At 50.0% G+C, this 26,077-nt stretch overlaps 13 protein-coding genes across 13 annotated transcripts; 6 read left to right on the plus strand and 7 right to left on the minus strand.

Moving 5' to 3' along the window:
* Positions 1-170: 170 nt before the first annotated feature.
* On the minus strand, positions 171-2,076 carry ASPVEDRAFT_86917 (DUF3176 domain-containing protein; the record flags this gene model as incomplete). The annotated part of the gene is made up of 2 exons (XM_040817937.1): positions 171-1,539; positions 1,586-2,076. 2 exons carry the CDS (start codon positions 2,074-2,076, stop codon positions 171-173), a joined length of 1,860 nt encoding a protein of 619 aa, XP_040671335.1.
* A 756-nt stretch (positions 2,077-2,832) lies between these two features.
* ASPVEDRAFT_45081 (uncharacterized protein) lies at positions 2,833-4,050 on the plus strand. The gene has a single exon (XM_040813202.1). The coding sequence runs from the start codon at positions 2,887-2,889 to the stop codon at positions 3,829-3,831; it is 945 nt and encodes a 314-aa protein (XP_040671336.1). The 5' UTR covers positions 2,833-2,886; the 3' UTR covers positions 3,832-4,050.
* A 164-nt stretch (positions 4,051-4,214) lies between these two features.
* ASPVEDRAFT_45082 (YoaK family protein) lies at positions 4,215-5,310 on the plus strand. Its single transcript, XM_040813203.1, has one exon. The coding sequence runs from the start codon at positions 4,236-4,238 to the stop codon at positions 5,079-5,081; it is 846 nt and encodes a 281-aa protein (XP_040671337.1). The 5' UTR covers positions 4,215-4,235; the 3' UTR covers positions 5,082-5,310.
* ASPVEDRAFT_86920 (uncharacterized protein) lies at positions 5,229-6,677 on the minus strand (the record flags this gene model as incomplete). Its single annotated transcript, XM_040817938.1, has 2 exons — positions 5,229-5,310; positions 5,368-6,677. The coding sequence occupies 2 exons, from the start codon at positions 6,675-6,677 to the stop codon at positions 5,229-5,231; spliced, it is 1,392 nt and encodes a 463-aa protein (XP_040671338.1).
* A 933-nt stretch (positions 6,678-7,610) lies between these two features.
* ASPVEDRAFT_198829 (S-(hydroxymethyl)glutathione dehydrogenase/class III alcohol dehydrogenase) lies at positions 7,611-9,394 on the minus strand. The gene is made up of 6 exons (XM_040809269.1): positions 9,163-9,394; positions 9,099-9,113; positions 8,924-9,038; positions 8,734-8,869; positions 8,039-8,679; positions 7,611-7,988 (listed from the first exon to the last, which is right to left on the minus strand). The coding sequence occupies exons 1-6, from the start codon at positions 9,181-9,183 to the stop codon at positions 7,774-7,776; spliced, it is 1,143 nt and encodes a 380-aa protein (XP_040671339.1). The 5' UTR covers positions 9,184-9,394; the 3' UTR covers positions 7,611-7,773.
* Positions 9,395-10,740: 1,346 nt separating this feature from the next.
* Positions 10,741-12,059, plus strand: ASPVEDRAFT_86922 (uncharacterized protein; the record flags this gene model as incomplete). The annotated part of the gene is made up of 3 exons (XM_040817939.1): positions 10,741-10,928; positions 10,987-11,428; positions 11,514-12,059. The coding sequence occupies 3 exons, from the start codon at positions 10,741-10,743 to the stop codon at positions 12,057-12,059; spliced, it is 1,176 nt and encodes a 391-aa protein (XP_040671340.1).
* Positions 12,060-12,092: 33 nt separating this feature from the next.
* Positions 12,093-13,731, minus strand: ASPVEDRAFT_153770 (uncharacterized protein; the record flags this gene model as incomplete). Its single annotated transcript, XM_040808365.1, has 5 exons — positions 12,093-12,220; positions 12,272-12,411; positions 12,457-12,563; positions 12,608-12,793; positions 12,838-13,731. The coding sequence occupies 5 exons, from the start codon at positions 13,729-13,731 to the stop codon at positions 12,093-12,095; spliced, it is 1,455 nt and encodes a 484-aa protein (XP_040671341.1).
* Positions 13,732-14,319: 588 nt separating this feature from the next.
* ASPVEDRAFT_86924 (uncharacterized protein) lies at positions 14,320-15,231 on the minus strand (the record flags this gene model as incomplete). Its single annotated transcript, XM_040817940.1, has 1 exon — positions 14,320-15,231. The coding sequence occupies one exon, from the start codon at positions 15,229-15,231 to the stop codon at positions 14,320-14,322; it is 912 nt and encodes a 303-aa protein (XP_040671342.1).
* Positions 15,232-16,324: 1,093 nt separating this feature from the next.
* Positions 16,325-17,188, plus strand: ASPVEDRAFT_153772 (DUF1772 domain-containing protein). Its single transcript, XM_040808366.1, has 2 exons — positions 16,325-16,580; positions 16,631-17,188. Exons 1-2 carry the CDS (start codon positions 16,514-16,516, stop codon positions 17,050-17,052), a joined length of 489 nt encoding a protein of 162 aa, XP_040671343.1. The 5' UTR covers positions 16,325-16,513; the 3' UTR covers positions 17,053-17,188.
* A 277-nt stretch (positions 17,189-17,465) lies between these two features.
* On the minus strand, positions 17,466-19,184 carry ASPVEDRAFT_138396 (uncharacterized protein; the record flags this gene model as incomplete). The annotated part of the gene is made up of 3 exons (XM_040807482.1): positions 17,466-18,273; positions 18,319-18,500; positions 18,558-19,184. The coding sequence occupies 3 exons, from the start codon at positions 19,182-19,184 to the stop codon at positions 17,466-17,468; spliced, it is 1,617 nt and encodes a 538-aa protein (XP_040671344.1).
* Positions 19,185-19,489: 305 nt separating this feature from the next.
* Positions 19,490-21,469, minus strand: ASPVEDRAFT_138480 (uncharacterized protein; the record flags this gene model as incomplete). The annotated part of the gene is made up of 1 exon (XM_040807493.1): positions 19,490-21,469. One exon carries the CDS (start codon positions 21,467-21,469, stop codon positions 19,490-19,492), a length of 1,980 nt encoding a protein of 659 aa, XP_040671345.1.
* A 1,939-nt stretch (positions 21,470-23,408) lies between these two features.
* ASPVEDRAFT_86928 (uncharacterized protein) lies at positions 23,409-24,808 on the plus strand (the record flags this gene model as incomplete). Its single annotated transcript, XM_040817941.1, has 4 exons — positions 23,409-23,540; positions 23,599-23,655; positions 23,701-23,904; positions 23,960-24,808. The coding sequence occupies 4 exons, from the start codon at positions 23,409-23,411 to the stop codon at positions 24,806-24,808; spliced, it is 1,242 nt and encodes a 413-aa protein (XP_040671346.1).
* A 252-nt stretch (positions 24,809-25,060) lies between these two features.
* ASPVEDRAFT_31955 (uncharacterized protein) lies at positions 25,061-25,777 on the plus strand (the record flags this gene model as incomplete). Its single annotated transcript, XM_040810541.1, has 1 exon — positions 25,061-25,777. One exon carries the CDS (start codon positions 25,061-25,063, stop codon positions 25,775-25,777), a length of 717 nt encoding a protein of 238 aa, XP_040671347.1.
* Between the last annotated feature and the right edge of the window lie 300 nt (positions 25,778-26,077).

Genomic DNA, 26,077 nt, shown 5'->3' on the forward strand with positions numbered 1-26,077 from the left:
GGTTAAACTGATACATACTTAGGCTGATTCTCATGCGGGGACGTAGACGTCAGCTAACTGCAGGGTTTCGGTTCGGCTAGTGTCCCTGGTACACTCTCCAGCTGACGTGGAAGCAGACTCGCTATTCAATTGACATGCACTTGTAACTAAATAATAAACGTCCAGACGCGTCACCTCCAACCTCCAACAACCATCTGTAACCTCGGCTCCCCTTTTTGAAGATGCACTTTTATATCAGCCGCTACTTCCTCCATCATAATTGGATCCCCGGCTCCACGTATCTGCTGCTGGGCAGTCTGGTCTAAGCCCGCACAGATCAGAGCTACGGGGGACCGCTTCCACGCTTTCAGGCCATTCTGCCTTGTCTTGACAATGGTGATCCCCAGGAAGATGGTAGTCAGAATAAGAAGTAGTGAGGGGACGATAATCCATGGCCACTGGACTTGGATCTGGGTTTCCATTGCAAAGGCCGTCCCATTGGCGAGTTCCACAGCTTCCAGGGGCCCGAATTCCTCTGGTGCTGTAGCCTGTGCAGCTGGGTCTACACTCCGTATTGCAACGGTCATTGCTGTTGCAATTTTCTGAAATGTGTCATTCAAACTAGAACGCCTTAGTGGCCCTAGAAGCTCTGTTTGAGTCTGAGAATTGAACCCCAGCAAGGGCCCGTGACTCGTACACCAGCCATCGAAAGCATATCGCATTACCATGTGATCTACCAACCAGGATTGGGTGTTAAAACTGTCTCTCTCATCGACAGTAAAGTTGGATTGTTTGAAGCTGCCTTTGCTGGGCGGTTGAAAATCAAGCCGTACTCCATCGGGTGCAGTTGCCAGAGTCCGCACAGGATTCGGGTCGTACCAAGAGTCCGTAATATTTTCAACATATTTATGGTCTTGTATACGCGCAGAGTATGTGTTGACACACCAGCGTAAAGAGCATCGTGCCGCAGTAGCCTTGAACTCGGTTCTATTGGCCAACGACTGAGCCCGTATCTCTGTGAGGTTTAAAATCATGCTCCGGTCGTCGGGCCAAAAGCCAGAATGAGTTCTCTGCCCCGTATATGAAACATTTGTTTCGAGGAATGTATTTGATGAAATAGCATAGTCGGACATATTGGCGTGCATCCCGTTCGGTAGCGAATAATTGCACATGGTTGCCTCTGATGCGCAAGGACCGTCTTCGCAATGTGAAGTGAGTACATCTGATAAATCAGAACAGTCTGAGCAGACGGCAAGCGATTGAAATGGAGCGAAGTCACACTGCCCCGAATCGCACTTCACTGGAATCCTTGGACGAGACGCGGCAGAGCTGTGACCAGGGTCACCAGACCCAGGACTGGCTAGCAGGAAGCTATAGATAGCAGCGTGTGTACTTTCGACTACCATATTGTCTCTACCACTGAAGTATGTCTGTGCACGTCCTACAGATACTGGCCCATCGACCTGAACAAGATTGTTCTGGACAGTGGCCATCTGTTGAACAAAAGGGCTTACCCCGACTGCAAGAATAGTAGAAAAGGCCCCTAAAGATGCCCAATTCCTGTAACTGTCAGCTATGCTTAAAGAATCGGCTATCGGCCACTAACCTCATCTTGGACCTCCATATAAAGGCGACGCAGCCGATAGCCCCTCGGCTGGCCCAATGATATGAAGTGACGTCTGACAGTGGCCTGTCAGTGGGCGTGCTGAAGTTAATCCACGCCATTTGGCCAAAGCACGTTGATATGGTTCCCAGGATGAAGGCATTAAACACCAGGACAATCCACGAGAGAACCGAGTTGATTGTGATTCCATACGGCCATTCCGGGAGAGCACTCCCGTCGTATTCAAGAAGCACACCAACTATGCAGAAAAGGGCAGCCAGACCGCCAGCGCAAGAGGCAATCTCTAAAGCCCAGTGGTCATTGATCCACCTTAAACGAGCGATGTATTTCGGTGTTGGCTGGGTTGGATCTCCTTTGGCAGATGACTGTCGAATGCGCGTAGTAAATTCGGTCTTCCTGTCTCGTTCTTGGTCCTGGGTGAGTTCACTTTCATCCTCGACCGAGCTGAAATGCCAGTTTGACTCTAGGCCCATTGTTGTTTCGTAGCCACCGGGTCCATTCCAGGAATAGTGACGCGAGGTTCTGCGTGTCGCGGAATCAAGTGTGAAAATATGACTGAGGCTGGGAATTCGAGTCCACGACGACTTCAAGGGTGCAAAGCATTCCATGACCTTTCTTCAACAATTAAGTGGATCGTGGGGGCTGGTGGCAGTGCTGCCCTGCCAAGTGCGCTGGTGCTGAAACCGTGTCGATCAGTGCATGATTTGGCAATCAATCTGCCTTGGGCCAGGGAATGCTGTTACAATATCGTAAAATACTGCACTGTAGTATCTTTGACACCGGCCAAGACCGCTTTCCAGTGCTTGGTTGGCGCGCTTATGTATCTCTGTGTTTTACTGCCCCATGCGGCTCTTAGTTTCGATTTAGTATTTTCAAGGGTTCAAATGAAAGACTTCCGAATCGATTGTTCATTAAATGTCGATAACGACCTCCGGTACTCGATACTGGTTGCTAATTGGTGTTGTTAAAGACAGTGAGGGGGTGGTTCTTTCCACTGTAACTAAACCAAGTCTATATCTGACAAAGGGAATGTATCTGATCTTCACTATGCGAATGTAAGATATGTGAAATCAACAAGAATGCTATAACTACTCCTAGATTCATCAATAAATGGCTCTTAGCTTGTAGATTCTAAATACAAGGTCTAATCGTGGGTAAGGTTAACTGACTCAGCAGATTAAGGTGCGGCTCAGTAACCCATGATAAACACAATGCCACGTCATCTTCATCTTCATCTTCCTTTCAGTATCTCACCACCTACCGACATCGAATAATATTGGAGAATGTCAGGCCTCGACGCGCTCCTCCATCGACCGGAGCAGGAGTCCTTCTGGAGCCGCCTTCGCAGATCACCAGCAAAAGTGTTGGCAGAGTACATCTACACTTCTCGCGCAGTATCCCAATCACCAGCAAGTAATTCTATTCCTATCCAGGTAGTCTGCATCTCCGACACCCATAATACAAAACCCAACCTTCCAGATGGCGACATCCTCATCCATGCCGGCGATCTCACACAATCCGGATCGCGTCTTGAACTAGAAGAGCAAATCGAGTGGCTAAATGCCCAGCCGCATCGATACAAGGTGGTAATTGCCGGGAATCATGAGCTTTGTCTTGACTCGCAGCTTCAATCGTCGCGAACCGGGACATCATCCGGGGGAGATGCTCCAGACACTGACAGCGCAGCCATCGATTGGAAATCACTAGTCTACCTCGAAAACACATCGACGGTCCTGAATCTCGGCAATGGAAGAAATATTAAGGTTTTCGGTTCACCCTGCACACCAAAGCACGGAAACTGGGCCTTCCAATACCCACGATCCAACGCCGCCATATGGGATGAGATTAGCATCCCCGATGATACTGATATCCTGATAACGCATGGTCCGCCAAAGGCACATCTCGATCTCGGTCATTTCGGCTGTCTACTCCTGCGCCGGACATTATGGGGAATGAAGCAGAGACCCTTGCTACATGTATTCGGGCATATTCATGGGGGATACGGGAAAGAGGTGGTTCTTTGGGACTCTTTTCAGAGGGCTTATGAGACTGTGATGGATGGAGAGTCGAGAGGGGTCGGTTTAATGTCTCTTGTGTATTCCTGGATGATGGGATGGCTTACTGGATGGGGGACTAAAAACGAACAAGCGACAGTCATGGTTAATGCTGCAGCAGTAGGTGGAGTTCGTGATGAGAAGAGGAGAGATGCCGTCTGCGTTGATATTTGACGGGTTAATGCCTTGAAAAACAGACTACATACCCTGATACTCAACTAAAGCTTCAGTTCATACTCAGACAGAACCCTGACCCAATCTTACTTATTGGAGCATTGATACAACCACTATATATATCAAACGTCTTGGCATTCCATTCTTTGGTGGATTGCGTTTGAGGCAACCCTCCAGCAATTCAATTTGAAGACACATGAATATATTAAACACAAAAAATTCTTGTGAACCTCTCAGCCCATCACTTTTCTTGTTCTATATAGCCCTGGCCGGTCAGTGCAATCTCCCATCACAGTCACATGACATGCTATCGATGACATAATCAGATATTCTGTGACGTTTTTTTGTTTCCTTCATTTGTTCAACTCTTCCATTGATATATTCGCAAATAACATATCAACACAATGCGATCCCCAATGCAAGATCCAGACGAAACCTCCAGCCTGCTGGGCCATGCCTCCCACCCAACCCCCAGATCCCATCTCCACAGACTTAAATCCCACCTGACAACACCCATAAACCCGCAACACACCGAACTGATCCTCCTATTCTGCTACACCGTCACCGGCCTGCTCGACAGCGCCGCCGTGTTCATCTGGGGCTCGTTCGCGAGCATGCAGACCGGAAATACAGTGTATCTAGGTCTTGGCGCTATGGGCGCTGATCCTAGCAACGCTAGTCGCTGGTATAAAGCCGCGACCTCGATTGGGAGTTTCTGTGTGGGCTCGGCGTGCTTTTCGGCTGCGCATCGGTGGGCTTCTTCTGGTGCTGCTGGGGGGTTGCCGAGACAGCGGTGGGCGCTTTGTGCTTCGTTTGCGGTGCAGATGGCCTGTGTTGCTGCTGCGGCGGTTCTGGTTACTCTTAACGGATCTGTGGGACGGGCTGCCTCGGGGGATGAACTTGGATGGCAGGTATTTGTGCCCCTGGCGCTTGTGGCGTTCCAGAGTAGTGGGCAGGCTGTGAGCAGCCGGGTGCTGAACCGGAATGCGCTGACGAGTGTGGTTCTGACGAGTGTTTACTGTGATTTGTTTTCTGTGCCTGTGGTTGTGGGGACGGGGAAGCGGCGTGCGGATGAGGGGAGGAGAGCTGGGGCTATTCTGTGCTTGATGCTGGGGGTTTCGATGGGTGCGATGTGGGCGAAGAGCTCTGCTGGGGTTATGGGGGCGCTTTGGATGGTGGTTGCTGGGAAGGGGATGATTGTTTTGGCTTGGTTGGTTTGGAAGGGGGATGTGCATGTTGATAGTGTATAAACTTAGATTAATATCTGCATTATGGCTACCCTAGATCCACGCTGCTTGGAGGGATATCTATTTCCAAGTTCCCGTTTGTTGAACTGACAGCAGATGAGAGTTGGCAACGATAGTACAAGTTGAATCCCGAAACGGTACTATAATACATTATGCGGTTATAGGCATCCTGAACATTGGTCGTATAGGATGAGTCTTGTACATGGCGATCGGTCTCTTTTGACAGATAGCCCTATCAACCCTTGTCAGCTACCATGTACCATCGGGCTGGATCTGCAGTCTGGCTTACACTTTTCGAGAGGAATGTCTCCCTTTGACAATCCCTAGACAGCGAGGGGCCCTCGCTCTTTCGGCATCTTCCTGATCTATCCTGGTTTGAAGATCGTTGGCCTGAGTTTTGAACGCGGCACACTCCACTTTCAGGGCACGGTTTTCTCCCTCAAGGGCGCCGTTGGTGAGTTGAAGGTTAGAATTGGTGGATTCAAGTCTTCCATTTCGTACCCTGAGTTGTTGAACCTCATTGTCTAGCTCCTCGCGAGCTCCCTGGAGGTTCGTTGCTATATCCTGTAGCTGCCTTGACCTCCTCTGCTCGTTTCGTAGACCTGTACGTACTGTCTCGAGCTCAGCAACAGTTGCCCTTTGCTGTTCTCTTAAGTCATGGACTCCACGCTCAAGCAGGCCGTGTCCGTTTCGTAGCTGTACAGTCTCATTTTCAAGTGCTCTGTTCTTCTCTCGAAGCCCATCGGTCTCTGAGCGCAAGGCATCCATGGCCACAAGCTCTGTCCTCGCTCGGTCTAGTTCCGACTGCAGCTGAGAGCTTCTGCTCCTCTCATTGTCGAGCTCTTTTCTGCTTTGTTCTAGCTCGTCGGCCTGTTTGTTGAGGTGCTCTTCGACAGCCACTCTTCGAGCCTCCTCTTCATCAAAGCGGACCTGAAGATCGGAGAGTTCTACTTGATACCTCTCACTGCTCCGTGTGCGCTCATCCAGATTACCCTCCATAGTAATAAGCTGCTCTCTTGCTCCATCGAGCTGTTGCCGGAGCTCACCCTTCTCATTCTCCGTCCTTGCGAGGTGCTCAATGAGGGATCGAAGTGCTGTTCGACCCTCTAGGAGCTTATCCTCCGCTTGGATGAGTTGCTGAATTTTATCTTGCAGTTGGCCAGTGGCTGTATCTCTCTCCTCTATAGCAATCCTATGCTGTTCCTCAGCAGCCTCGAGCTGTTCTTCAAAACGTGCAGCGTCATTTCTTGCATCCGTCAAGCTCCTTTCGTGTGTATTCGCGCGCGATCGCTCCTCTGCAGCTTCTCTCCGGGCGTCGTCCTTATCTGCCCGTAAGGCCTCAATTTCCTGCTTCATGTTCATTCGAGACAGACATTCGGATCTGAGGAAGTCGTACAAGTGGTCCGTCTCGCCTATCATGGCGACGACCTGCTGCTCACGGACAATTCCGTCTGCAACGCCCAAGGCGTTAGAGAGGGCCGGCCGATACGCGGATGTGGGAGAGCATTCTGGGCTCTGCTCTGGTGTTGTTTGTTGAGACGAGGGGTCTGCGGATATCGGACTGGAGGGGGAAGAATCTGATGACGAGGTATCACTCATGTTTGTTTAGACTGATTGGCTGTTCTTTTGAGTACGGAAAGTGGCGGATTATCCCATCATCGAGTTTGGGACTTGTCGAGTTCAATCAGTGGAACATCTCCTTATATAGTCCATGGTGAGGCTGACTGGGACCGCCCCGTCGCTTCGTCCATGAACCCAGTCGGTCTTCAGCTGTACATAATCCATACTCGAACAGGTATGGACAGTATAATCATAGAAACAGATCGATTAACGGGATATAACTTGAAGGAGGGGTCCAAAGCTCAATGAATGGACAGAGGAAATATTACTTTTTCTCACCGACGAGGAAATCCAGTACTTATAGAACGTACGAGGCTTTGGAGACAAGGATAACGAGCCAGTAAATATCATAAACAACCTCTTACTACGGCACGCACCGACCCTCGATCGCCCACGCGATCCTTGTTCCATATATCCGAACTTGAGCAGGAAGCGGGGAGACCCTTAACTCTCCATCCAGGGCAACCTTTACCTGCATGCCACGACAGAGGTCCCCGATTGGAGCAGCCAATTGGACAATGGCCACTTAGATAGCCGGTACTTTTGAATATCATCCCTGCTATAGTAGCCTCGCACCCCAGTTGTTGCTATGGCCGCCACAACCCCGCTCCTATGCACGACAGGGTAGAGGTTGCGCAAGCGCGAATCCACTGGAGCTGTGACACCTGTTCTTGACCAGGGCTTCCAACCAAGGAAGAGGATGGATGGGTGGATGTCCAGGTAATACGCGAATCGATCGGATTTCTTATCGTGATGATGCAATGCAAATTGTTACACGGCGTGCACGAACCGCGAACCCCGAGGCTGACGTCGAGTTGGCAACTCGAACGATGGGTCTATCCGCTGTAAGCGCTGGTAGGAGTGACTGACATGATAACTTGGTAAGTGAAAGGACGGTCGTTCTTGAGGGTAGATATGCGATGGTTGCCATCAGACACATCAAGGATAACTGGTGCTTACAATATAGACACCTGACAGCAATACCTGAATATGATTACAGTCTGATGAGCTAGGAATAAAACACCGGTATGATGACTTGAATTGATAAGACATTTTGAAGAGCATAGTTCCCATTCTAACTCATATCAACAACGCAGCGAATGCAATCGCCCTGCTTCATCACGTCGAAAGCCTCATTCAGGCGATCCATGGACACACGGTGAGTGATGAACTCGTCGACCTTGAGTTCTCCGCGCAGATAGTCGTCCACCAGGCCTGGCAATTGAGTGCGGCCCTTGACGCCACCGAATGCACATCCCCTCCACACACGGCCAGTAACAAGTTGGAATGCTGCATCAGTTAGAACCAGCAAAGTGATAGTAGTAATAGGAAGTACTCACGACGTGTTGTAATCTCCTGTCCAGCAGCAGCAACACCAATAACAATACTCTCCCCCCACCCCTTATGACAAGCCTCCAGCGCCGCCCTCATCACGCTCACATTCCCTGTACAATCAAACGTATAATCACAGCCCCCATCCGTCATATTCACCAGATACTCCTGCAGAAGCACATTCCTCGGAATCTTGAGCGGATTCACAAAATCCGTCGCCCCAAACTTCCTGGCCCACCCTTCCTTATTGTCATTCAAATCCACCGCAATAATCCTCCCAGCCTTATTCTTCTTCGCCCCCATGATAATCGACAACCCAACACACCCCGCGCCAAAAACCGCAATCGTAGACCCCTCTTCCACCTTCGCACTCACCACCGCAGCACCGTAGCCAGTCGTAATCCCACAACCCAGCAGACACGACTTGTCCGTCCCAATGCGGTCCGTGACAGCCACGCACGAGACGTCCGCGAGAACGGTATACTGTGAGAACGTCGACGTGCCCATAAAGTGCAGGATGTCCTTTCCGCGCGCGCGGAACCGCGATGTCCCGTCCGGCATGACGCCTTTGCCTTGCGTCTCGCGCACCTTGCCGCAGAGGTTTGTTTTGCCCGAGCGGCAGAATTTGCATTCTTTGCATTCCGCGGTACTAAACATTGTTAGGTTGACAGCCGGATATAGTGTGGCAGGGATGATCACGTACTATAGAGCAATCACATAGTCACCGGGCTTGACGGACGTTACGCCATCGCCAATGGACTCGACGATCCCGGCTCCCTCGTGCCCGAGGATGGAAGGGAATGCGCCTTCGGGGTCTTTTCCGGAGAGAGTATACTGGTCTTTTCTAAGTTATTCATCCAGTTTCTTCAGCCTAGAGAGTGGATTGTTCTTACCAGTATGACAGACTCCGGTATGCAGAACCTTAATGCGCACTTCGTGTGCCCTCGGCGGCAGGACTTGTACATCCTCGATGGAGAGCGGTTCGTTCGGGGCCCAGGCGATTGCGGCCTTATTTCGTTAGTCTTCTTCTTACCTCATTGAAGTAAAACTAGCTGGACAGCGGCTTACCTTGCAAGTAATGGTCTGAGGGTGGTTAGCTATGATATCAAGTCCGTCTGGATGGAGTACATACCTTCCCAACGGTATCGCTCATGGTCGGTGAATTCAGTCAACGAACGGATTTTGTCAGAGTAAGTGCGAGGATGCAAAGACGCAATATGCAAATATTAACAGCAGAAAATAATTAAGACAGGCGTGCGGGGAGAGCGGGGTGCGGAGTAACAGGCCGGGAAGGGCTCCGATGGAATTGGAGACGGTGGGGTCGGGCACGGCACCGGTAGCAGGTATATATTAGAGGTTTCTACTGTTCTATTGCTATCTATATTTATGGTATTATCATATATATGCTCGGACTGAAATCGCTGATATCGTCGTTGTTTAGTTGCTGATACTGAGGTAAGCTGTCGCATTGTTTGCCCTAATCGGGTAATGTTATGCTGCACGGGTCACCTGACCGGAGACACGGATGCGAGTCCGATTGAGCCGGTTCATGTCGATTCCAGTAACTATGTGTAGTTTGTGATGATAAGACACTTGTTCTGACTTTAGATATAACCAGTTAGAATATCTCCTAATAAATGGGTTCCTGGCGAGCCGCCGGGTAGATTCCCCGAGACCGTGGTAAGCCTGGACGTCATCCGCGGAAAGCCGCCTCACATATGCGGGGTATGGAATATATATATATGATGTCAGTTCAAGGGACGAGGCTACTTGGTATCGGAGAATCATCCGCTATCTTATAGATATATAGGTACAATGCCATTCGCCTTCGGTTGTATATATTGATCATTGCTAGGGTAAAACAATCCATACTAGCACTCTCGTGGTAGCCCACTGATCTGAATTGTGAGTATACGACGAACTGGATGTGCTCTTACGATGGTTGACAGCTAACCGGTCAAATTAGTCAACGTCAACAGGGCCAGGAGAGCCAGACTTCCAGCAAGAGCTAATAATAAGCTATAATGTGTCACCAAAAAAACGGCCGCTATATTGGGGAGAGAGCAGAACAGCTTCTATCCCATGTGGCCTGTGCATTTCGGATGGCCTGAATCAACCCCTTCCGCCACTAGCTGCTGGACGCAGCGCGTTGCAGAGCTACGATAATCGGGGGTTTGGGGCCGCAGAGTCATACAACCACCGGCCGAGCAAAGTTCGAACACCACGCGACGATGGGGTAGCTATGTACTACATACGTCTACTCTGGCAATCAACTAGTCAGTCCGATTTGTGAATAAAAATGCGTGACAGAAAAACCCAGGTACCTCAGACAACGAGGCTGAGCACTGGTTTGGCCCCATGCACAGTCGTGGCAATTCCAGATCAGCAAAACGACCTGCCTTCTAAATATCCCACTGCCCTATGAAAAGCCAGTTGGACTGGTATCCAATTTTCTGAAGCCAGACACTCCAATTAGGGCAGGGTACACAATATGTGGACCGCCGGCTTCGCCCGTTTATTCTTAACCAAGATGAGGATGCAGCATCACAGCCTGTCAGAAATCCGCATCATGTCGAAGGAGCGCTAGAGCGTAAGCCTGTCGATCCAAAGGCTTACGGCCTACGGCCTTTTGGTAATGGCTCACTAGTGCCATTGCTATTTCGATTTAACGTCCTGACTTCCTCATACCCCCTACGTCGACTCTGCCAACATGGTCGAGGCAACCATCGATATCAGCGCCGGGGGCGTCACGCAGTCCATCACTGCGTTCGACGCTATCTGTATGATAGCCGGTCTTACCTGTATTGGATACACTGCAGCTCTTGTACACCGTGGACGGGGACGGCCACGAACTCTCCCACTCGAGACTACCCTATCCTGTTTGGTTGCGTGGATACTGTGAGTTTCCAGGCCTCACAACGGGACTATTTCTGGAACTGACTCTTGATTTGGATAGATATCTGGCATTCGACATCATCGTCTTCGTAGCCATATCCACAAACCAAAACCCCTCCTCGGTGATTAACATCAGCGACCAAAACGCCATGGTCTCCGGCTTCCAATGGCTCGCAACATGCCTCACCTTTCACGTCTTCTACGCCCTTATCCACCTGATACTGGGGGAAACGCAGACCGCCCGACCGAGTACGCCCTGGCGCAAGACACGTATCTTCCACTGGGTCTGTCTCGGGGTCGTCGTGCTTACAGCATGCTTGAGCTTCGTCATGCTGTGCGTCCTATTGAACGCCCGGAGTATTAGAGAGGATACCCGCAACGTTCGTGCTTACGGCACTATCCAGGCGACAGCCGCGATCGTTGCGTGGATTGCTTCAGTTGAGAATATGGCGTGGTCGCTATTTGTGGCGATTAAGCATCCGAGATGTGTGGGAGGGCATGTCGTACGTTCACCCATCTAACACCACAAGACAGACTCTCCTATCCCTGCTGCAAATACAGAGGTGTATGGATACTAACTGGCTACAGCACCCGACGTTACTGCTCATCACAGCCACTACATTCTGGAGCATCTCGAACTGTCTAATCGCGGTCGAAATCTCCCTCGTCTGTCTAGCCACCAACTTCGATGTCCTGCTCGGCACAATCTTCAACGTATCGCTAATTGTGGGAGGATCGATGCGGGTCGCCGGGGCGCTGAGCAGAATCATGTACTGGGCTGCCATTGTGATATTCTGCTTCCGATGGGCCAGCATCCAGAAAGAAGGCGGACTGGGGAGTGAGAACGATGAGGCTTTGGACAGCCTTAATAAGAAGGAAGAAGAAGTCACAGAGACGGAGTTCCAGACGGTCTGGTATGAAGCGGATTCCAAGGCATTTGTTGCGGAGTTGCCTGGTGATTATAATCAGGTCTGTGAGGCTCAGAGCCATCAGATTGCTGAGATGGGCTCGTCGGAGAAATATGAGTTGGCGGACTTTGAGTCGCTGGATTTGAAGGATAAAAAAGGACCTTTGGCAGATACCGCTAAGATATATAATAACATTCTGGGCTATGAAGATAGATATAGCCCGTGATATTGTGGATATTCTCATAATGTATTATTTCCACTATTCACCACCCCCAGATCTGGCTCCCTTTTTAGCCCTCCTCTCGTCTCGGAGGACAAACAACTGGATTCCAATCACTCCAAGGATCGCTGCAATAACCAAGCCAAATGTCGTCGGAAAGCCGTACCCTATACAGGTCAGATATGTATGCCAGGTATATGGAGAAGTTGAGAACCTACGAAAGTCCGGCGCCATTGTCTGCGGAAATATAACAATGGGCAACCACGCAGCGACAGCATACTGGAAACCGTTCATGCTGCTAACCACCACGGCTCGTTCTTCATTGTTCCCGGCGCAGACTTCATTAGCCCAGGAGTAGCTGGACCTGTTAGGACTTCACAAGATAAGGTGGATGAACACATACAACACGGCTGTCATGAGCTGGACGGAAATTGTCAAGAATGCAAACTCTTTGAAGGCGAGACTGGATGGCCAGAAGGCTAGGATGCCATTTGGGAGGAGGCCGTATATCTATGGACAGTTAGTGGTTGGTATGCGTGGTGAGGTAGACATACCAGCGGTATAAGCACCCAGGCGAATCTGCTTCCAGTGTAATCTGAGAGAAACCCCCAGAGGACAACGCAGGCTGCAGATATCAGAGACGTCCCTGTAGGAATAACATTCCGGTCTGTGACGGAGAAGTTCTCTGACTTTAGCCAGATGGCAAAGTATCCATTTGCACCGCAGGACGATCCATATAACTACACGAGTTAGTATAATTCAGGGAAGAACACGGACAACATACCACATATCCAACAACAAACGCATACCACTTCCACGAACTCAGAATCGTCTTAAACGTAGCCAGCCGAATCTTTACCGGCGCCGCCTTCCCCGCCCTTCTCACCCTTTCTATCGCCAACTCCCTTTCCTCAGGGGACAAGAACCACACCTTCGTCGTATACGGCGTATCAGGGAGGATTACAAACGTCGCAAGCCCAACCGGCACAGTCATACACCCACAGACAATATACAACCACCTCCACCCCTCAATACCGCGCGCACCGTTCAAATTCTCGTAAACCGCCGCCTGGAGATACCCTCCAAACGCGGTCCCCAGCGGCGCCGTCATATGGAACAGGGCCACCCTCTTCGCAAGCTCCGTCTTCGTATACCAACTCCCCAACAAATAAAGCAAGGAAGGGAAGAACGAACTCTCAAACAACCCCACCAGAAACCGGAACGCGTACAGCTCAGACACATTGTGGATACCCGCCTGCGCGAACGTGAACGCGCCCCACGCAACTTCCATAACCGCAAGCCAGATACTGGGTCTGATCTTTTGGATGATCAGTGTACTTGGGATTTGCATCACAGCGTATGCGACTGTGTACACGGTCTGGGCGTATGTGTATTCGTTGCCGTACATGGAGAGCTGTTCCTGCATGCCTGAGACGTATGCGTTGGATAGGTTCCCCTGGTCGAGGTATTTCATGAAGAAGCCCAGACATCCGATTGTGAGGATTGAGACGTCGAGTTTGAGGAGAAGACGCTTCTCCGCGGGGGATTTGAGGTGCGTGTCTGTGTCCCATATGAAGGAGCGGAATGTCCTTGGAGGTGAGGCATCGTTTTCTGGGAGGGTTGTTGTAGAGGTTTCGGCCTGTTTCACCTGGTCGAATTCTGCTGTTTGGGTCGCCATTTTGCCTCTGGCAAATTGTTTCTGTGGTATATTCGTGCGCAGATGGCGAAGATAAAGGCCGTCGACTGCACTAGTCCATCACGACATCCTGGCGTGATATTGGCGCGATATCGACAATCAATGGAGGCACTCTTCATCCAATCATGTAACTGACAGACAATATTTGGAGTAGTTCTGAGTCGATAACGGCATTTGGGGTGCAGAATTCCTGCCTTATTCTGATATATCCCGGGATATTATGAGCCCTCCACCTGGTCGGCTGGACATATTTCTATTTAGGGCTAGTTAGAGAGCAAGTACTTTCACCCTTGGAGTACCTCTCCCTCGATCTATTTGGGTGCGCATTCTCGACATGCACTGCCTTCTCCGCTGCTTCTACAACTGTCCTTCATGGTAACCCTAATACGGAGATGCCAGAGAGCAAAGCTACAAAAATACTCCTGGTTACAGACCAAGGCCAACGGGACATAAGAGTTGCATTGACCACGCTTCTTTCGTCAATTTCATATATTCACATCACAAAATACAAAATTTGTAGCAGGACAGGATACAGAAGGCCATCCAGTCGGACCTTCACTGCACTCATCGTCATCTATTCCGTCTATTCCGCCGATTTCCCTGCCTCCCCACCTTCTCGTATCCTTCAGGTAACGCTGGTTCAACCCGCTCCTTGAGAATGCGCAGCATTTTCCGGGGGTCTGTCTCGTGGTAAAGCGAGCAGATAAACGGTTCATCCACCGTCGAAAGAATAGCCCATGCAATATATCCCTTTCCAGTGTCAAACTCCCACCTTCGTTGCAGATCAAGGTCAATCACCATTTCGATCGCCAGGAAGCGCACCCAGTCATCTTCCGAGAATTTTCCTTCTGCCTCAAGAAGGTCCTGTATCTTCTCAACTGCAGGCTTCAAGCCCGGATGAACACGAGGCGGGGGTACTGGGAGCTTGTCGTCCTCGACGTCGAGATCAATATATTCCCACACACGCTTCCATTTGGCAGCCTGTTTGATGGCGGCATACCACCGCTCCCAGCTGCCCATTCTCTTCAAAGTCACTGAGCCTTCCCCGTATAGATCGCGGGCCACCTCTTCCGGCATAACCACCTTCCTATGGTACCGGTCACAGAAATTGCCAGATATGCCGGAGCATTCGTCGAACCAAGAGTCAGTAGAGTCTTCACGTATAGCGCACAACCGACATTGGACCTTCCCGAGGGTGCCGTCATTCATTTCACTCAAGCGCGAGCCTATATCGCTGAACGCCTCCTCCGGCGAAAGCACTGGGTCGTCGTCGGGCTTTGGGCCACGTTCGCCTTCAGGGGTGAGATACTCCCATACGCCCTCTGCCATTGCCGAAACTCGAATGAATGTGTACCATTTGCGCCAGTCCTCTCGGCCTCTCAAGGGCGGAATCCTGCCGAACCCACTTTTCTCGTTCCCATGCAATCCTTTCATGCCTCGCATGCTTCTGAGCTCTGTCTGTTGAGTTGCTAGCGGGTTCATGTTTTGGGAAGAAGAATCTTTGGGAATCCAACTTTTGGGATGCGCATATGTGGGAGGGATGGGGTTAATAAGGACTTCAGTGGGGAAAAGATGGTGATTGCCAAAATATTGGATTCCCCTTCCATGGTTATTCTCCACATTGTGGCAAGTCCCCCAACAGCATTAGTTTGGAGGCTAAGCATTCATACTGTAGCACCTCGGGTGAGGCATCAACTATTATTCCAATGTTCGTTTCCTTTTCATGTACGGAGGCGTGCACCATAAGTTTTGGTGCGTGGCTTCTCAGAGTCACGTGACGTTTGACCAATGATGAGTCGCGCTCAAATGCAACGTGTGCCCCTATTGGTCATGCGTCGCGTGACCCAGCACCACTGTCAACCCGTGGTGGTCGGATCCACGCTTAGTCATGCCAAGATCCAGCACCTCGCTTCATCGAATTGCTCTATCAAATTGCTACGTCAACTTGCTGTATCAAATGGATAGAGAAACCAGGTGCAATATCCTAAAGAGGAAGGACCTGAAGCCATTAGAAAGCTATATAAACCTCCAGATAGTCATTCTTTAGAGGATCAAGCCTCAATTCAATCTAGCTTCGATAGCGATTCGATTCCTGCTGAGTAATCCTCCATTAGACGCTGCGTAGCTCACAATACTGATATCCAGCACCTCGCTACGTCGAATCGATATATTCAATCCGGATATTAGATCCAATGACCTAAATAGGAAGGATCTGAAGCTATTAGATAGCTATATATACCTCTAGACAGTCGTCATTGTGGTTAAAAGCCGGGGGATCCGAAACGTAAAGCATTTCACTCAGCTTCGGTAGTTCTGTCGTTTAGGGTAGAGGCGGACTATCTTGTATTTTTACACCACCTATCTTACTGAAACCGATTGTGATTAGAGACAAACTTCTATATTTGCAAATAGACCCAGTCATATTTTGCTTCAACTAGTCGCTCTGCAGCATCTCGTTTACATTTGCCCTACCGCGTAGCCGAGATATGTAGTCAACATATTTAACAAAGACAATTTTCGTCGACCTATCGGTGGCCAGTTCAATGCGCAAGTGCTGAAAATAAGTAAAGTATATTATATGTATCTAAATAGGATTTACAAAAAAGTCACCGATCGACTTCGGGGAATTTCTGGGAAACCACCTGCTTTCACCACCATGCCATATCTTCACCGCCGGAGCTTCATCACAGATAATATAACTCGATTGAGTAACAAGGGACTCATCGAATCCGCTAAGACGCAGCAATAGATTCAGTACAGCATCATGGCATCTGCACGATTCACAAAAGCTCTAGAGGGGACCGCCGTACTATCCGGGTCATTCCTATCCGGTATACAGACCCGAGCCACTGCAATGGATTAAAGTACTGAGAATGTACAGGTTCCATGATGACGATCTCTCTAATATCAATCCCCGTTGCACTCGAAACAGCAGCAGAGCCCTCCCATCTCTTGCACCTGTGGACGTGCATGTTCCACTACGGCCACCGTCTCCATCCCACGATAGCTGCCTTGACGTCTACACTCTACGGCTGCTGCGCGTTACGTCGAAGAGGAGCGAATAAGTCCTGGGCTGCCTTTGCTTGGGCTGGCCTGCTAACAATGTCCATATCCCCGTTTACGTGGCTGTTCTTACTGCCTACCAACAAAGTGATCACGAATCTGGTACATGGGAGTCAGGGTGCGGGAGCTATTGAAATGGAGGATGCTAGGCGGTTGGTTATCAAGTGGAGCTGGATGCATCTTGTGAGAAGCATTTTTCCGTTGGTTGGGGGGATTATTGCTATGAATCGGTTACCATAGATATCTACCAGTGGGTGTTGGAAGGAAGGGAACCGGGAGTTCTATCTAAGGTGTATAGAGAAAGGTATGTTTGTCAATGCATGGCGAAGTATATCTGTATATGTTAGTTCTAAGTCGCTTCGAATATACTTCCGTTACCCTCCGGCATTACCTTCAGCACTAGCACAAAGTCTATATAGTGTTGTGATAGAGGATATAATAAACCAGCCACTAGTCTTACTGGATATTTCGTACGACGTACAGTAGCCCAAGTTTATAGGGAATCTGGATTGCATTGAATACAATTATAAGCTCAAAATACCAAAGGAAGTTCCGATAAATACATCAATCCACCCAGGAACTGTCCAACAGGGGAATGATTAATCCCAACTTCTACCAAACGGAGTATTAAACCTGTCTTGGTCAGGCCTGCTCTACGCAACTTCTTTGTCCAGGAGTACCACGAAATCAACCTCCTCCTTTACCCCAACCGTCGCATTCACGATAATCCGTCCGCCTTTTGCAAGCTCATACTTTGTGCAGTCTCCCTCCGATGTATAAACCGACCAGCTACCAGCCGGCAGATTCTCCACCGAAAAGGAAACACCGGCACCCAGTCCAGCCCATTCGTAGAGAGTCACAATGACAGCACCCTGCTCAGAATCCCACAGGCCTCTCAAACAGTCAACGCCATCTGATAGATCAAGACCATCTATATACGGACGGCTTTGCAGAGTCTCACGGGTCCAGGGATCGTCATAAATCTTCTTCATCCCATCTTCCACATTCAGTCGTGCGTATCCAATCGCCGCATTACCGGTGAATGGGTCCATGTAAGTCCAGCGCCCCTCATCATCTGTGGCGTTATTATTGCGTGGGTAGTAGAGTCCTCCATTCTCCCATGTCGGCTGAAGATTTGTATCAGCATACGAAAGCAGCCCGTCCAATTCAGTGCTCTTTCCCAGCTCCGAAAGCCATTTCACGACGTATCCAAACATCCGTTCACAGTAAGGGAAGTCAATATCTGTCTTATGTTCTTTGTAGTACTCCCGCGCAGCCTGGCGTATCTGAGCAGAGTCCTGGGCTACGTCCGCCTTGGCCATGGCCTCTCGATAGGCAAATGCAATCAAAGGATGGTGCAGCTCCACCTCACCGTTGATCTTAGTGACGAACCCTTTAACATGGATATCGAAGCCGGAGCGAACGGTCTCGGAGTTCCAGGTGTTCATGAATGCAGCAGTCCTGGGCCATTAGATTTGCCAAATTCATCGACATCAATAGACGTACCATGCAGTGAGTGCAATTCCTGCCGCTGGCCTGGTGTGTCTCTGTTTCAACACGAACCACTCCTTGTACAGGTCGTCGCTAGAGACCATGTCTCTCTTCTCGAGAGCGTCTTTGTATTTCTCTAGAACCGTTTTGCCGACACTCGTACCGTCTCGGACATCATTCAGACGCATCGCAATAATCTGCAGCAATGATTATCGTTGAGACCAACTGCGAGAAGTTAGGAGAAACGGACATACCGGAAACTGATTGCAGACAACGAAAACAAGATTCGGCACACAGCACGACCCAATCCACCCATTCCTCTCCATATCCTCCACAATAGCCGCCTGCAAACTGCGATTATCGTACTCAAACCTCTCCCCCTCCTCGCTCATACCCCAGCACAACGGATTCCAGTGGAACGTCAGACTGCCCGCCCTCTCAAACTCCCCATCATCAAACAACATCGCATACAAACTCGTCATGAGCAGCAAATGCCCGCTATACATTATATTCTCCCTCGCAACAGGGTCCGCCCACGGTTTGCGCAGCTCCTTCAGATCCGGATCTAGCTTCACCCCCGACTGCGAGGTCAGATACCAGTACCCCCAGACCTCGCGGCGGAGCATCTTGGTGATGAGGCGGTGGAGTAAGGTCTTGAAGAGACTCCTCATGGCGGGAAGGCGGTGGTAGTGCGTTAGTGCAGAGGCGTAAGCCATTGTCGCTAGCTGGTACCGGTATGCGTCTCGGAACTCCTGGGCAGGCTCCTCGCTGCCCATGTGTGGCCAGTCGCCGTCGGGGGCGCTGCTGAGGTTGTGGAAGTGCCGGAGGTGGCCGGCTTGTTTGCGGGTGAGTTTGGGGTATTGGGAGAGGTTTACTGGCATAGTGGTGGTGGTGGGAATGGATGCCATTGTGTGTGGTGGTTGTGAGGGCAGATGTGGAATTGGAGCTGAGGAAGAGGGGGGTATATTAAATAATTCGATTTATCCAAATTGAATCTACGACTGGCTACGCAAATTCCAAAAGCGCAATATCCGCTTAGGCCTCTGATCGTGTCGTATCATGCTGACTGAATGACGTGGTGATTTCAATTAGGGCTAGCAAGTGTCATCCTGTGACCAGTTTGTTTGCTATACCGGCATTGATAGTGACATCAATATGTCCAATCAACGGAGTACCACTGCAAGACTCACTGTACCTCGAGTCTCAGCGCATCATACTGTACATAAAGCGAGTCCGGCAGTAGCGCCGTCTCCGGACTGGTCGCATTAAACGGCAAACTCAGCACAAACCGATTGCTCCCTTTCCGCAGCTTATCCACAGGAAAGACAAACTTGTGCTCGCTATTCTGACACGTAACTGCACTGCGAACACCGCACGATCCACTGCGCCAGTACGGAATCACCCAGGTGTCCTCATACTCCCCGTTGACATTGACCGTCCAGGGCAAGTCGTTGAACCCGGTCTCCACCGGCGTCCATTTCGCATTCCCGTTTGCGTTTCTCGATCCTGCAAGCTGCACAGTAAAGGTAGCTGTCTTGGTATTCCTCAGCTGCTGCTTGGTTAAATCAAACGTGATGGTCCAGTTATTGACATTCTCGTAGTACGGCTCTGATCGGAACTGGTTCCCCTGCGATGGGAAGAACGACCAGTGTATATAATTCAGATCCTTTGCGGGGTCGCTTTTTCCGACATGGAAATTAATACCATCCGGGAAATCTGCAACGTAGTCGTATTTTCCCCAGTAGATGCGGTATTGCTCTGGCTGGAGTGGCTTGGATAGATCCGGTGCGTAGCCGTGTAGGTACTCGCCTGATGACTTGTCTGGGACTCCAATGCGCCAGATCTCCTTGCCAGCGCTGTCCCCTCTCCAGGTAAAGGTATGCCCTTTAGAGTCAATCCTGACGTCGTCTTGAATAAACCATCCAAAAATGCCATCTGCATAGACCGTAACTCTATACGTCCCCTGCACAACCCGCGGAATCGTAAAGGCGCCCGAATCCTCAATCTCAGCCCAGTACTGCAGAGCCTTGTTATCAAAGACATTCAATTGGAAGTCCCTCCCATTCTCCGAGAGAACAATAATAGCCCTTTTCGCGCCCTTTGGCAGATTAACCCTCCCCCTAAATTCCGTGCGACCAGCCCCCGGAACGAAATTCGGAATATGGCTCGCAATACTATCATAGAACTCCGCATTCCACTTCGGATCCGCAAACTGCGCAGCATCCTCCCTCAATTCCGCCAATGTCGTATCCGGCCCACCTTTATTAAAGTAATAGAACTGCGGCCCAAACGTCCTATCAAAGCCATGGGTAAGATTCGGCATCGGAGCCCCCTGGTGCCCCGAGACAATGTAATTATACACGATCCCATCAACCACGAGGTCAGAATGCAGGGGGCCGCCGTAGTATGTCTCCCGCGTATTATGCACCAGCCAAGCGCCGAACGTACTCCCGTCAGCACTGGTCGACCCGTCGCTGAACTGCCCGTGTACGTCGTGGTCTCGCCAGCTCTCGGCTAGTGTGTATTTGGTGAAGTAGTCGGAGTATTCGGAGACGTAGGGGTCGTCTGTGTTGTTTCCGTAGTATGTTGTCGCGTCCTGGACTGTCAGGCCTTCGCTGGTGGATAGTGGCAATGGACCGTGATTACCCTCGCTGGTTGAGAAGTGCGTCCATAGGTCTGTATTCGGTCTGAAGAGGGTTCGTAGCTCCCCGAGATCTCGTAGGAAGGGTGTACTCTGGTTGAAATACGTTACCCGCGAGAAGGCGTGCAGGCCTGTCTCGGATCCGCGTAGGAAAAGATACTGCGAGAGTGTTTGGTTGGTTGACGCGTATCTGTCTGTCATTATAACCCCTGCGTAGGGTGTCCCTGTTGAGTCTGTGCCATTCACGAGCTCGAGATCTGCTGTTTCGCCTGGTGTCCAGAACCCATCGGGCGTGCAGGAACAGTCCAGGTATGGGCCTTTGCCTGTGTTACCGTCGACGGGACCGAGCAGGTCTTGTCCGTCGAGAAGAACATCCTCAATATGGCCGCTTGATTTGGAGAAGGCGACGGTGAGGTGGTCATTGGCGAGTGTGAAGTGGGTTGAGCTCTCAGTCGTTGTGAGTGCTGTTGAGTAGCCTATCCCAGCCAGGATGGCCAGGGCGTTTAGCCTCGACGGTATGAGCATGGTGCGTCAGCTTCTCGTGCACAACACCTCGAATATTAGGTATTCTTATTATAGGGGCGCGCGGCTTTGGCATTTAAAGTGATCTCCAAGCCAAGCAGCTCGGTGCTGAATCCTCCAATACCGAGCCAGTCCATCTCCATTCCTCCAGAATTGCAATCGGAGATTTCCCCACGCGGGGAATGTCTCAAAGCGGGGATTATATACTCAGATTCTGGTTCATCAGCTCCGTCGGCCAGAGGTACAAGCCATGATTGGTGGACTACCGGTGAAACTATCCTTAACCCTTTAATCATATAGCTGACCTCGGTATATATTTTACCGAGCAAGTTGAATGCAAATGAACCACTCGAGAAATATGCAAAGGATGCATAAAATAATGGAAAGCCACTAAAACAACGCACCCAATGTACAAATATGCAATTTAGGGTTGACAATCCAAGCGACAAGCCCTAAGATCTCGCCCAGAAGCCGGGACAGTTGGGACTGAAAGGTCAGACTGGAAAGTTCTCTAAAGCGATCAAAATACGCCTCATCTTCCAGAAACAGTACATATCCTACAATCAAATAGAGAGCATTAACAGCTACGGAGTAGTATCGTCGTCTGGGTGTATTGAGAACATGGATGATCAGATGCCTTAGGATATTTAATTGCCTTAGCATATGAGCAATGCCTCAGGCAGGAATACTAGTGCCCTACTTAATGGGTGCGAGGGGAGGCGCCTGGGAATCATCTAGTTCCCCGCCCTGCCTTGAGAGTAAAGACTTGCTTGGATAGTCCAGTTTCTTGCCCTCGTAGCTACCAGCCAACTTTGCTTTCAGGACCGTGGTGGGGATGCCTCAAACCCTTCCAAATCATGTAATTTTGTGGTGCGCAGTCATGTTCCATGATTTTGGGGATGGCATATTCCAGGCTGCTGGTATTTTCCTCCAGAAACAGGAAGATACCAATCTTACAGCACGTGCGTTATCTTTATCTGGATTTAACTATTTTATTTTATTTTATTTTATACTTATCATTTTGTTGTATTTTACGATCACGCGGATTATGGCTGCACTTGTATTTAAACCGAGATGGGGACAGGAAAAGGAAAAGAAAAGGGAGACTAGTAAAATAAATAAAATACAGCAAGACAGCGGGTTTATTGAAAGACAGAGAAAAAAGGATAGGAAAATGATGTTGTCAATCTTGTCAAAGGGACGGCACAGAGACAATATCCATATCCACTCAGTGGCGGCAGTTCTTTCTCTTGAACAGGCCCACCCAGTTCGCCCGGGCAATGATGGAAAGAACAGCGAATTTTGTCTTGTTGATTGGCTGATATCTCCAGTTCTGTTCGTGCTTGGGGTCCTCCACATAACCGACCTGCAGAGCGACTGTGCCGCAATCAATGCTCGAGCGTTTCTCGAGTTCCGGTTCCAGGCGCCCACTGACCCAACAGACAGCCCCTGCATATCAGAACGTGGTTGGCCAATACAAGAGAGTGCCTTGGCTGCTGGCCAAACAAATTCTACCCCTGCGTTGTAATTTTGGAAAGTTTGGGGCTTGCGATGGTGTTGATCGGCAAGTTCAGCCCCGGACTTGTGATGTTAGCGCCGGGGTTGAGATTCGACCTGTAATTTTGTTCGAGCTTTATTACTGCCTCGGAGTGTGAGTGGTTGTATTATTGTATGTTCCCGGGAAATTCTGGCGTGCGCCGAATATTACAGAATCCTTGCAGTAGCTGGAAGCAGACCCCCGGGGGGAAAATACAAATAAAAAATAAAATAAAATAAAATAAAATAAAGGCGAGAGAGGACAGGCAAAATTACAAGAGGATATTGAGCAGGATTAGCGGGTGTATTAAACGACTGCAGGTTTTGTCTTTAAGTCGGTGCTATAGAACATGGCTGCCCACCGAGTCTGCCACCACAGAAACGCTCCTGAGTTTAATACTTAAGAATGCCTGCAGCGCAGAATGGGCGACCCAGTCGTGCAGGCCAAAAATGGTCTAAATGGACCGAGGAAGAAGATAAGACACTGTTGAAGCTCAGAGAGGCAGCCAGCGAAATCCCAGCTCGTGAGTTCTGCAGGGTACGTTGAATGCATCCTTGTCGTACTTTAAGCCATCTCTAACTCACTGTCATCCTAGAGAAATCAAGAGCATTTCCCCAATCGATCTGAGAAGGCATTGGAACAGCGATTCAGTGTAGGTGGATAGAATATTGAAATATAGCATACTTACTGCGGACAGACCCTGAAGAACCGGGAAAAGGGCAAAGGCGAAGGCACGCTTAAAAGCCTTGTCGTCACCCTTAAACTGCCTAAGCGCCCAGTCCCTACGACAGAGACAATGGCCCAGCCAAATCCGTCCAAACAGCCCAGGTTGGGACGCCAACATGATGGAGGCATGGACTGTGATGTTTCATCGCCCATCCAAATCGGCCAGATACTTCCTGTGAGCGACATCTCATTATATTAGTAGTCTATACTGACTAGCATAATTCTCCCAGCAGAATAACCCACAGTACCCCCAGTACACAGCGCCACAATCTGCTACAACCGTCCCACCACGATATGCGTTCCAGCAGCCCACTGCTCCGGGGATTCCCCCGTTCCAGCCTTCCTTCTCGTCTGGATCATACAGACCAGTTGTGCCAACTACCGGACAGACTGCGCCGTATCCTCATACCACGACTAGATTTATAGAGCAAACCCCTCATATCCCAGTCCAAAGCGACGTTACCATGGCTGGGACGAGTCCCAATAACAACCCAGTCCCTCGGGCACCACTACCAGCATCAGCACCAGCACAGAACCCACAGCAAACTGATTCTACAAATATAGCAGAAGGCGGAGAATCCACCGACGAGGAAAGTGATGATACCTCGTCCACGACAGACTCGGAGCTTCCAGAGCCGGACTCTCTATGGGTTCACGGGCCAGCTAAACCCCAGCAAACATCGGCCTCCACCTCATCAGGAGACGATAGGGCTAGTACACAAAAAGATACAACGCCCAAGAAAGCAGAGATAATCCCCAACGACGACTCAATCCCGCCCTCTACCGTGGAGCTACTAGATAACCTCAGCGACGATCAAGTGGACTTTTATATGATAGCCCGGCGCTCGCAAAGGCAGAAATTAAAGAATATCCAAAGAGAGATGGATATTGCTGAGTTGAGGCGGCGAGTCAAGGAGCTAGAGAAGCAGCTGAGTAGGCAGAAGAAGCAGATATACAGCTTGGAATCGGCGGGGAGTCAGCATGTTGCTGCGTTGGAGAAGCGAGTTGCAGATCTTGTGGCTCAGGGGACGGCAGATAGGCGGAGACTGGAGAAAGTGAGGCATTCATTGACAGAATAAGCAGTTGCATAATTCGGGGAATGCAGGGGAAAATTTCATTTTTACTTGGTAGATAACTACGATAATTAATGGACACTCCGTGGTAATCAACCATATCTCAGCAAAGCAGTGGTGCTGCAGACGTAGAGGCCATTCGCCTAGCAGCTGAACGTTGACCTCTGCACACGCAGATAGGGGGCCAACACTGCAATTTCCCCCATCTCTCTCCTTCCCTCGCCTCCCTTTCCCTGCAGTCCCTCTTCTCTTTTCATCATGTGGAAACCAGTTTCTCTCCCCTACAAGAGTGACTCCCTCCCTCTATCTGCTATACCCACCGCTGCCGAAATCCGGGCATGCACCAATATTTTATGGGATGGAACACGCACAGTCGTTGCGTTAAACGATGGTGTTATCGTCAAGTATGACGGCGGGCTAGACGCCACAGAAGGCCAGAACCTGATGTACCTAGAACGATTCGCCCCCAAAGTACCAGCCCCCCGACTCTACGCAATGTTCGAGGAAGACGGTATGACCTACCTGATAATCCAGCGTATCCCGGGCGTCCCACTCGACTCTATTTGGAAAGCATTGACCGACTCCGAGAGAAACGGCATTACGGCCAAACTAATCCCGGCATTTCATGCTATGCGGGAGGCTGAATGTCTCTGGCCGGAGTTTTATGGCGGTTTGGATGCCGGGAGAGTGCACCACTGGTTGTTCTACAGTCAGAAGAAAAGGGACTTTAGATTTCTGGGCCCGTACTATGGCGAGGACGCCTTTATTGCAGGCATGTTGCAGAACTTCAGAGTCTCCCTTGAGCGGTGTGACCGGCCGGACTTTAAAGCCAGCTTTTATGAGAAATACTTCTTTCAGGTGCTTCGGGGACACCGGCCTACGTTAACGCATTCGGATTTCCACCAGAAGAATATTTTGGTTATCGAGAAGCCTCGCCAAGACAACCTGGTTCTGGCATATGCAACAGTTTCTTGAAGTGTGGCCCGCTGAGCTAGGTGTGATGCGTAGTAATAACTAGTAGTTATTAAAAATAAATTACCACCTGGCAAGCTGTATATTCACACAAATCAATCTCTGGCATCACAATGCAGGGGCAATTCGCCAGCAGCCAGCTGAATGTCGGCGCCTACACCCATAGATTAGGGGCCAAGTGCATGTCCAGAGTCAGTCCCAACCACCAAAAATACAGCCCCGATGGTGTATATTATAGCGCTATGATATTATAATAAAACTAAAAGTCAATCTCCTCGAGATCAGCCTTGCCATATCTTACAA

Source organism: Aspergillus versicolor (genome assembly GCF_001890125.1).
Source record: "Aspergillus versicolor CBS 583.65 unplaced genomic scaffold ASPVEscaffold_9, whole genome shotgun sequence".
NCBI classification, from domain to species: domain Eukaryota; kingdom Fungi; phylum Ascomycota; class Eurotiomycetes; order Eurotiales; family Aspergillaceae; genus Aspergillus; species Aspergillus versicolor.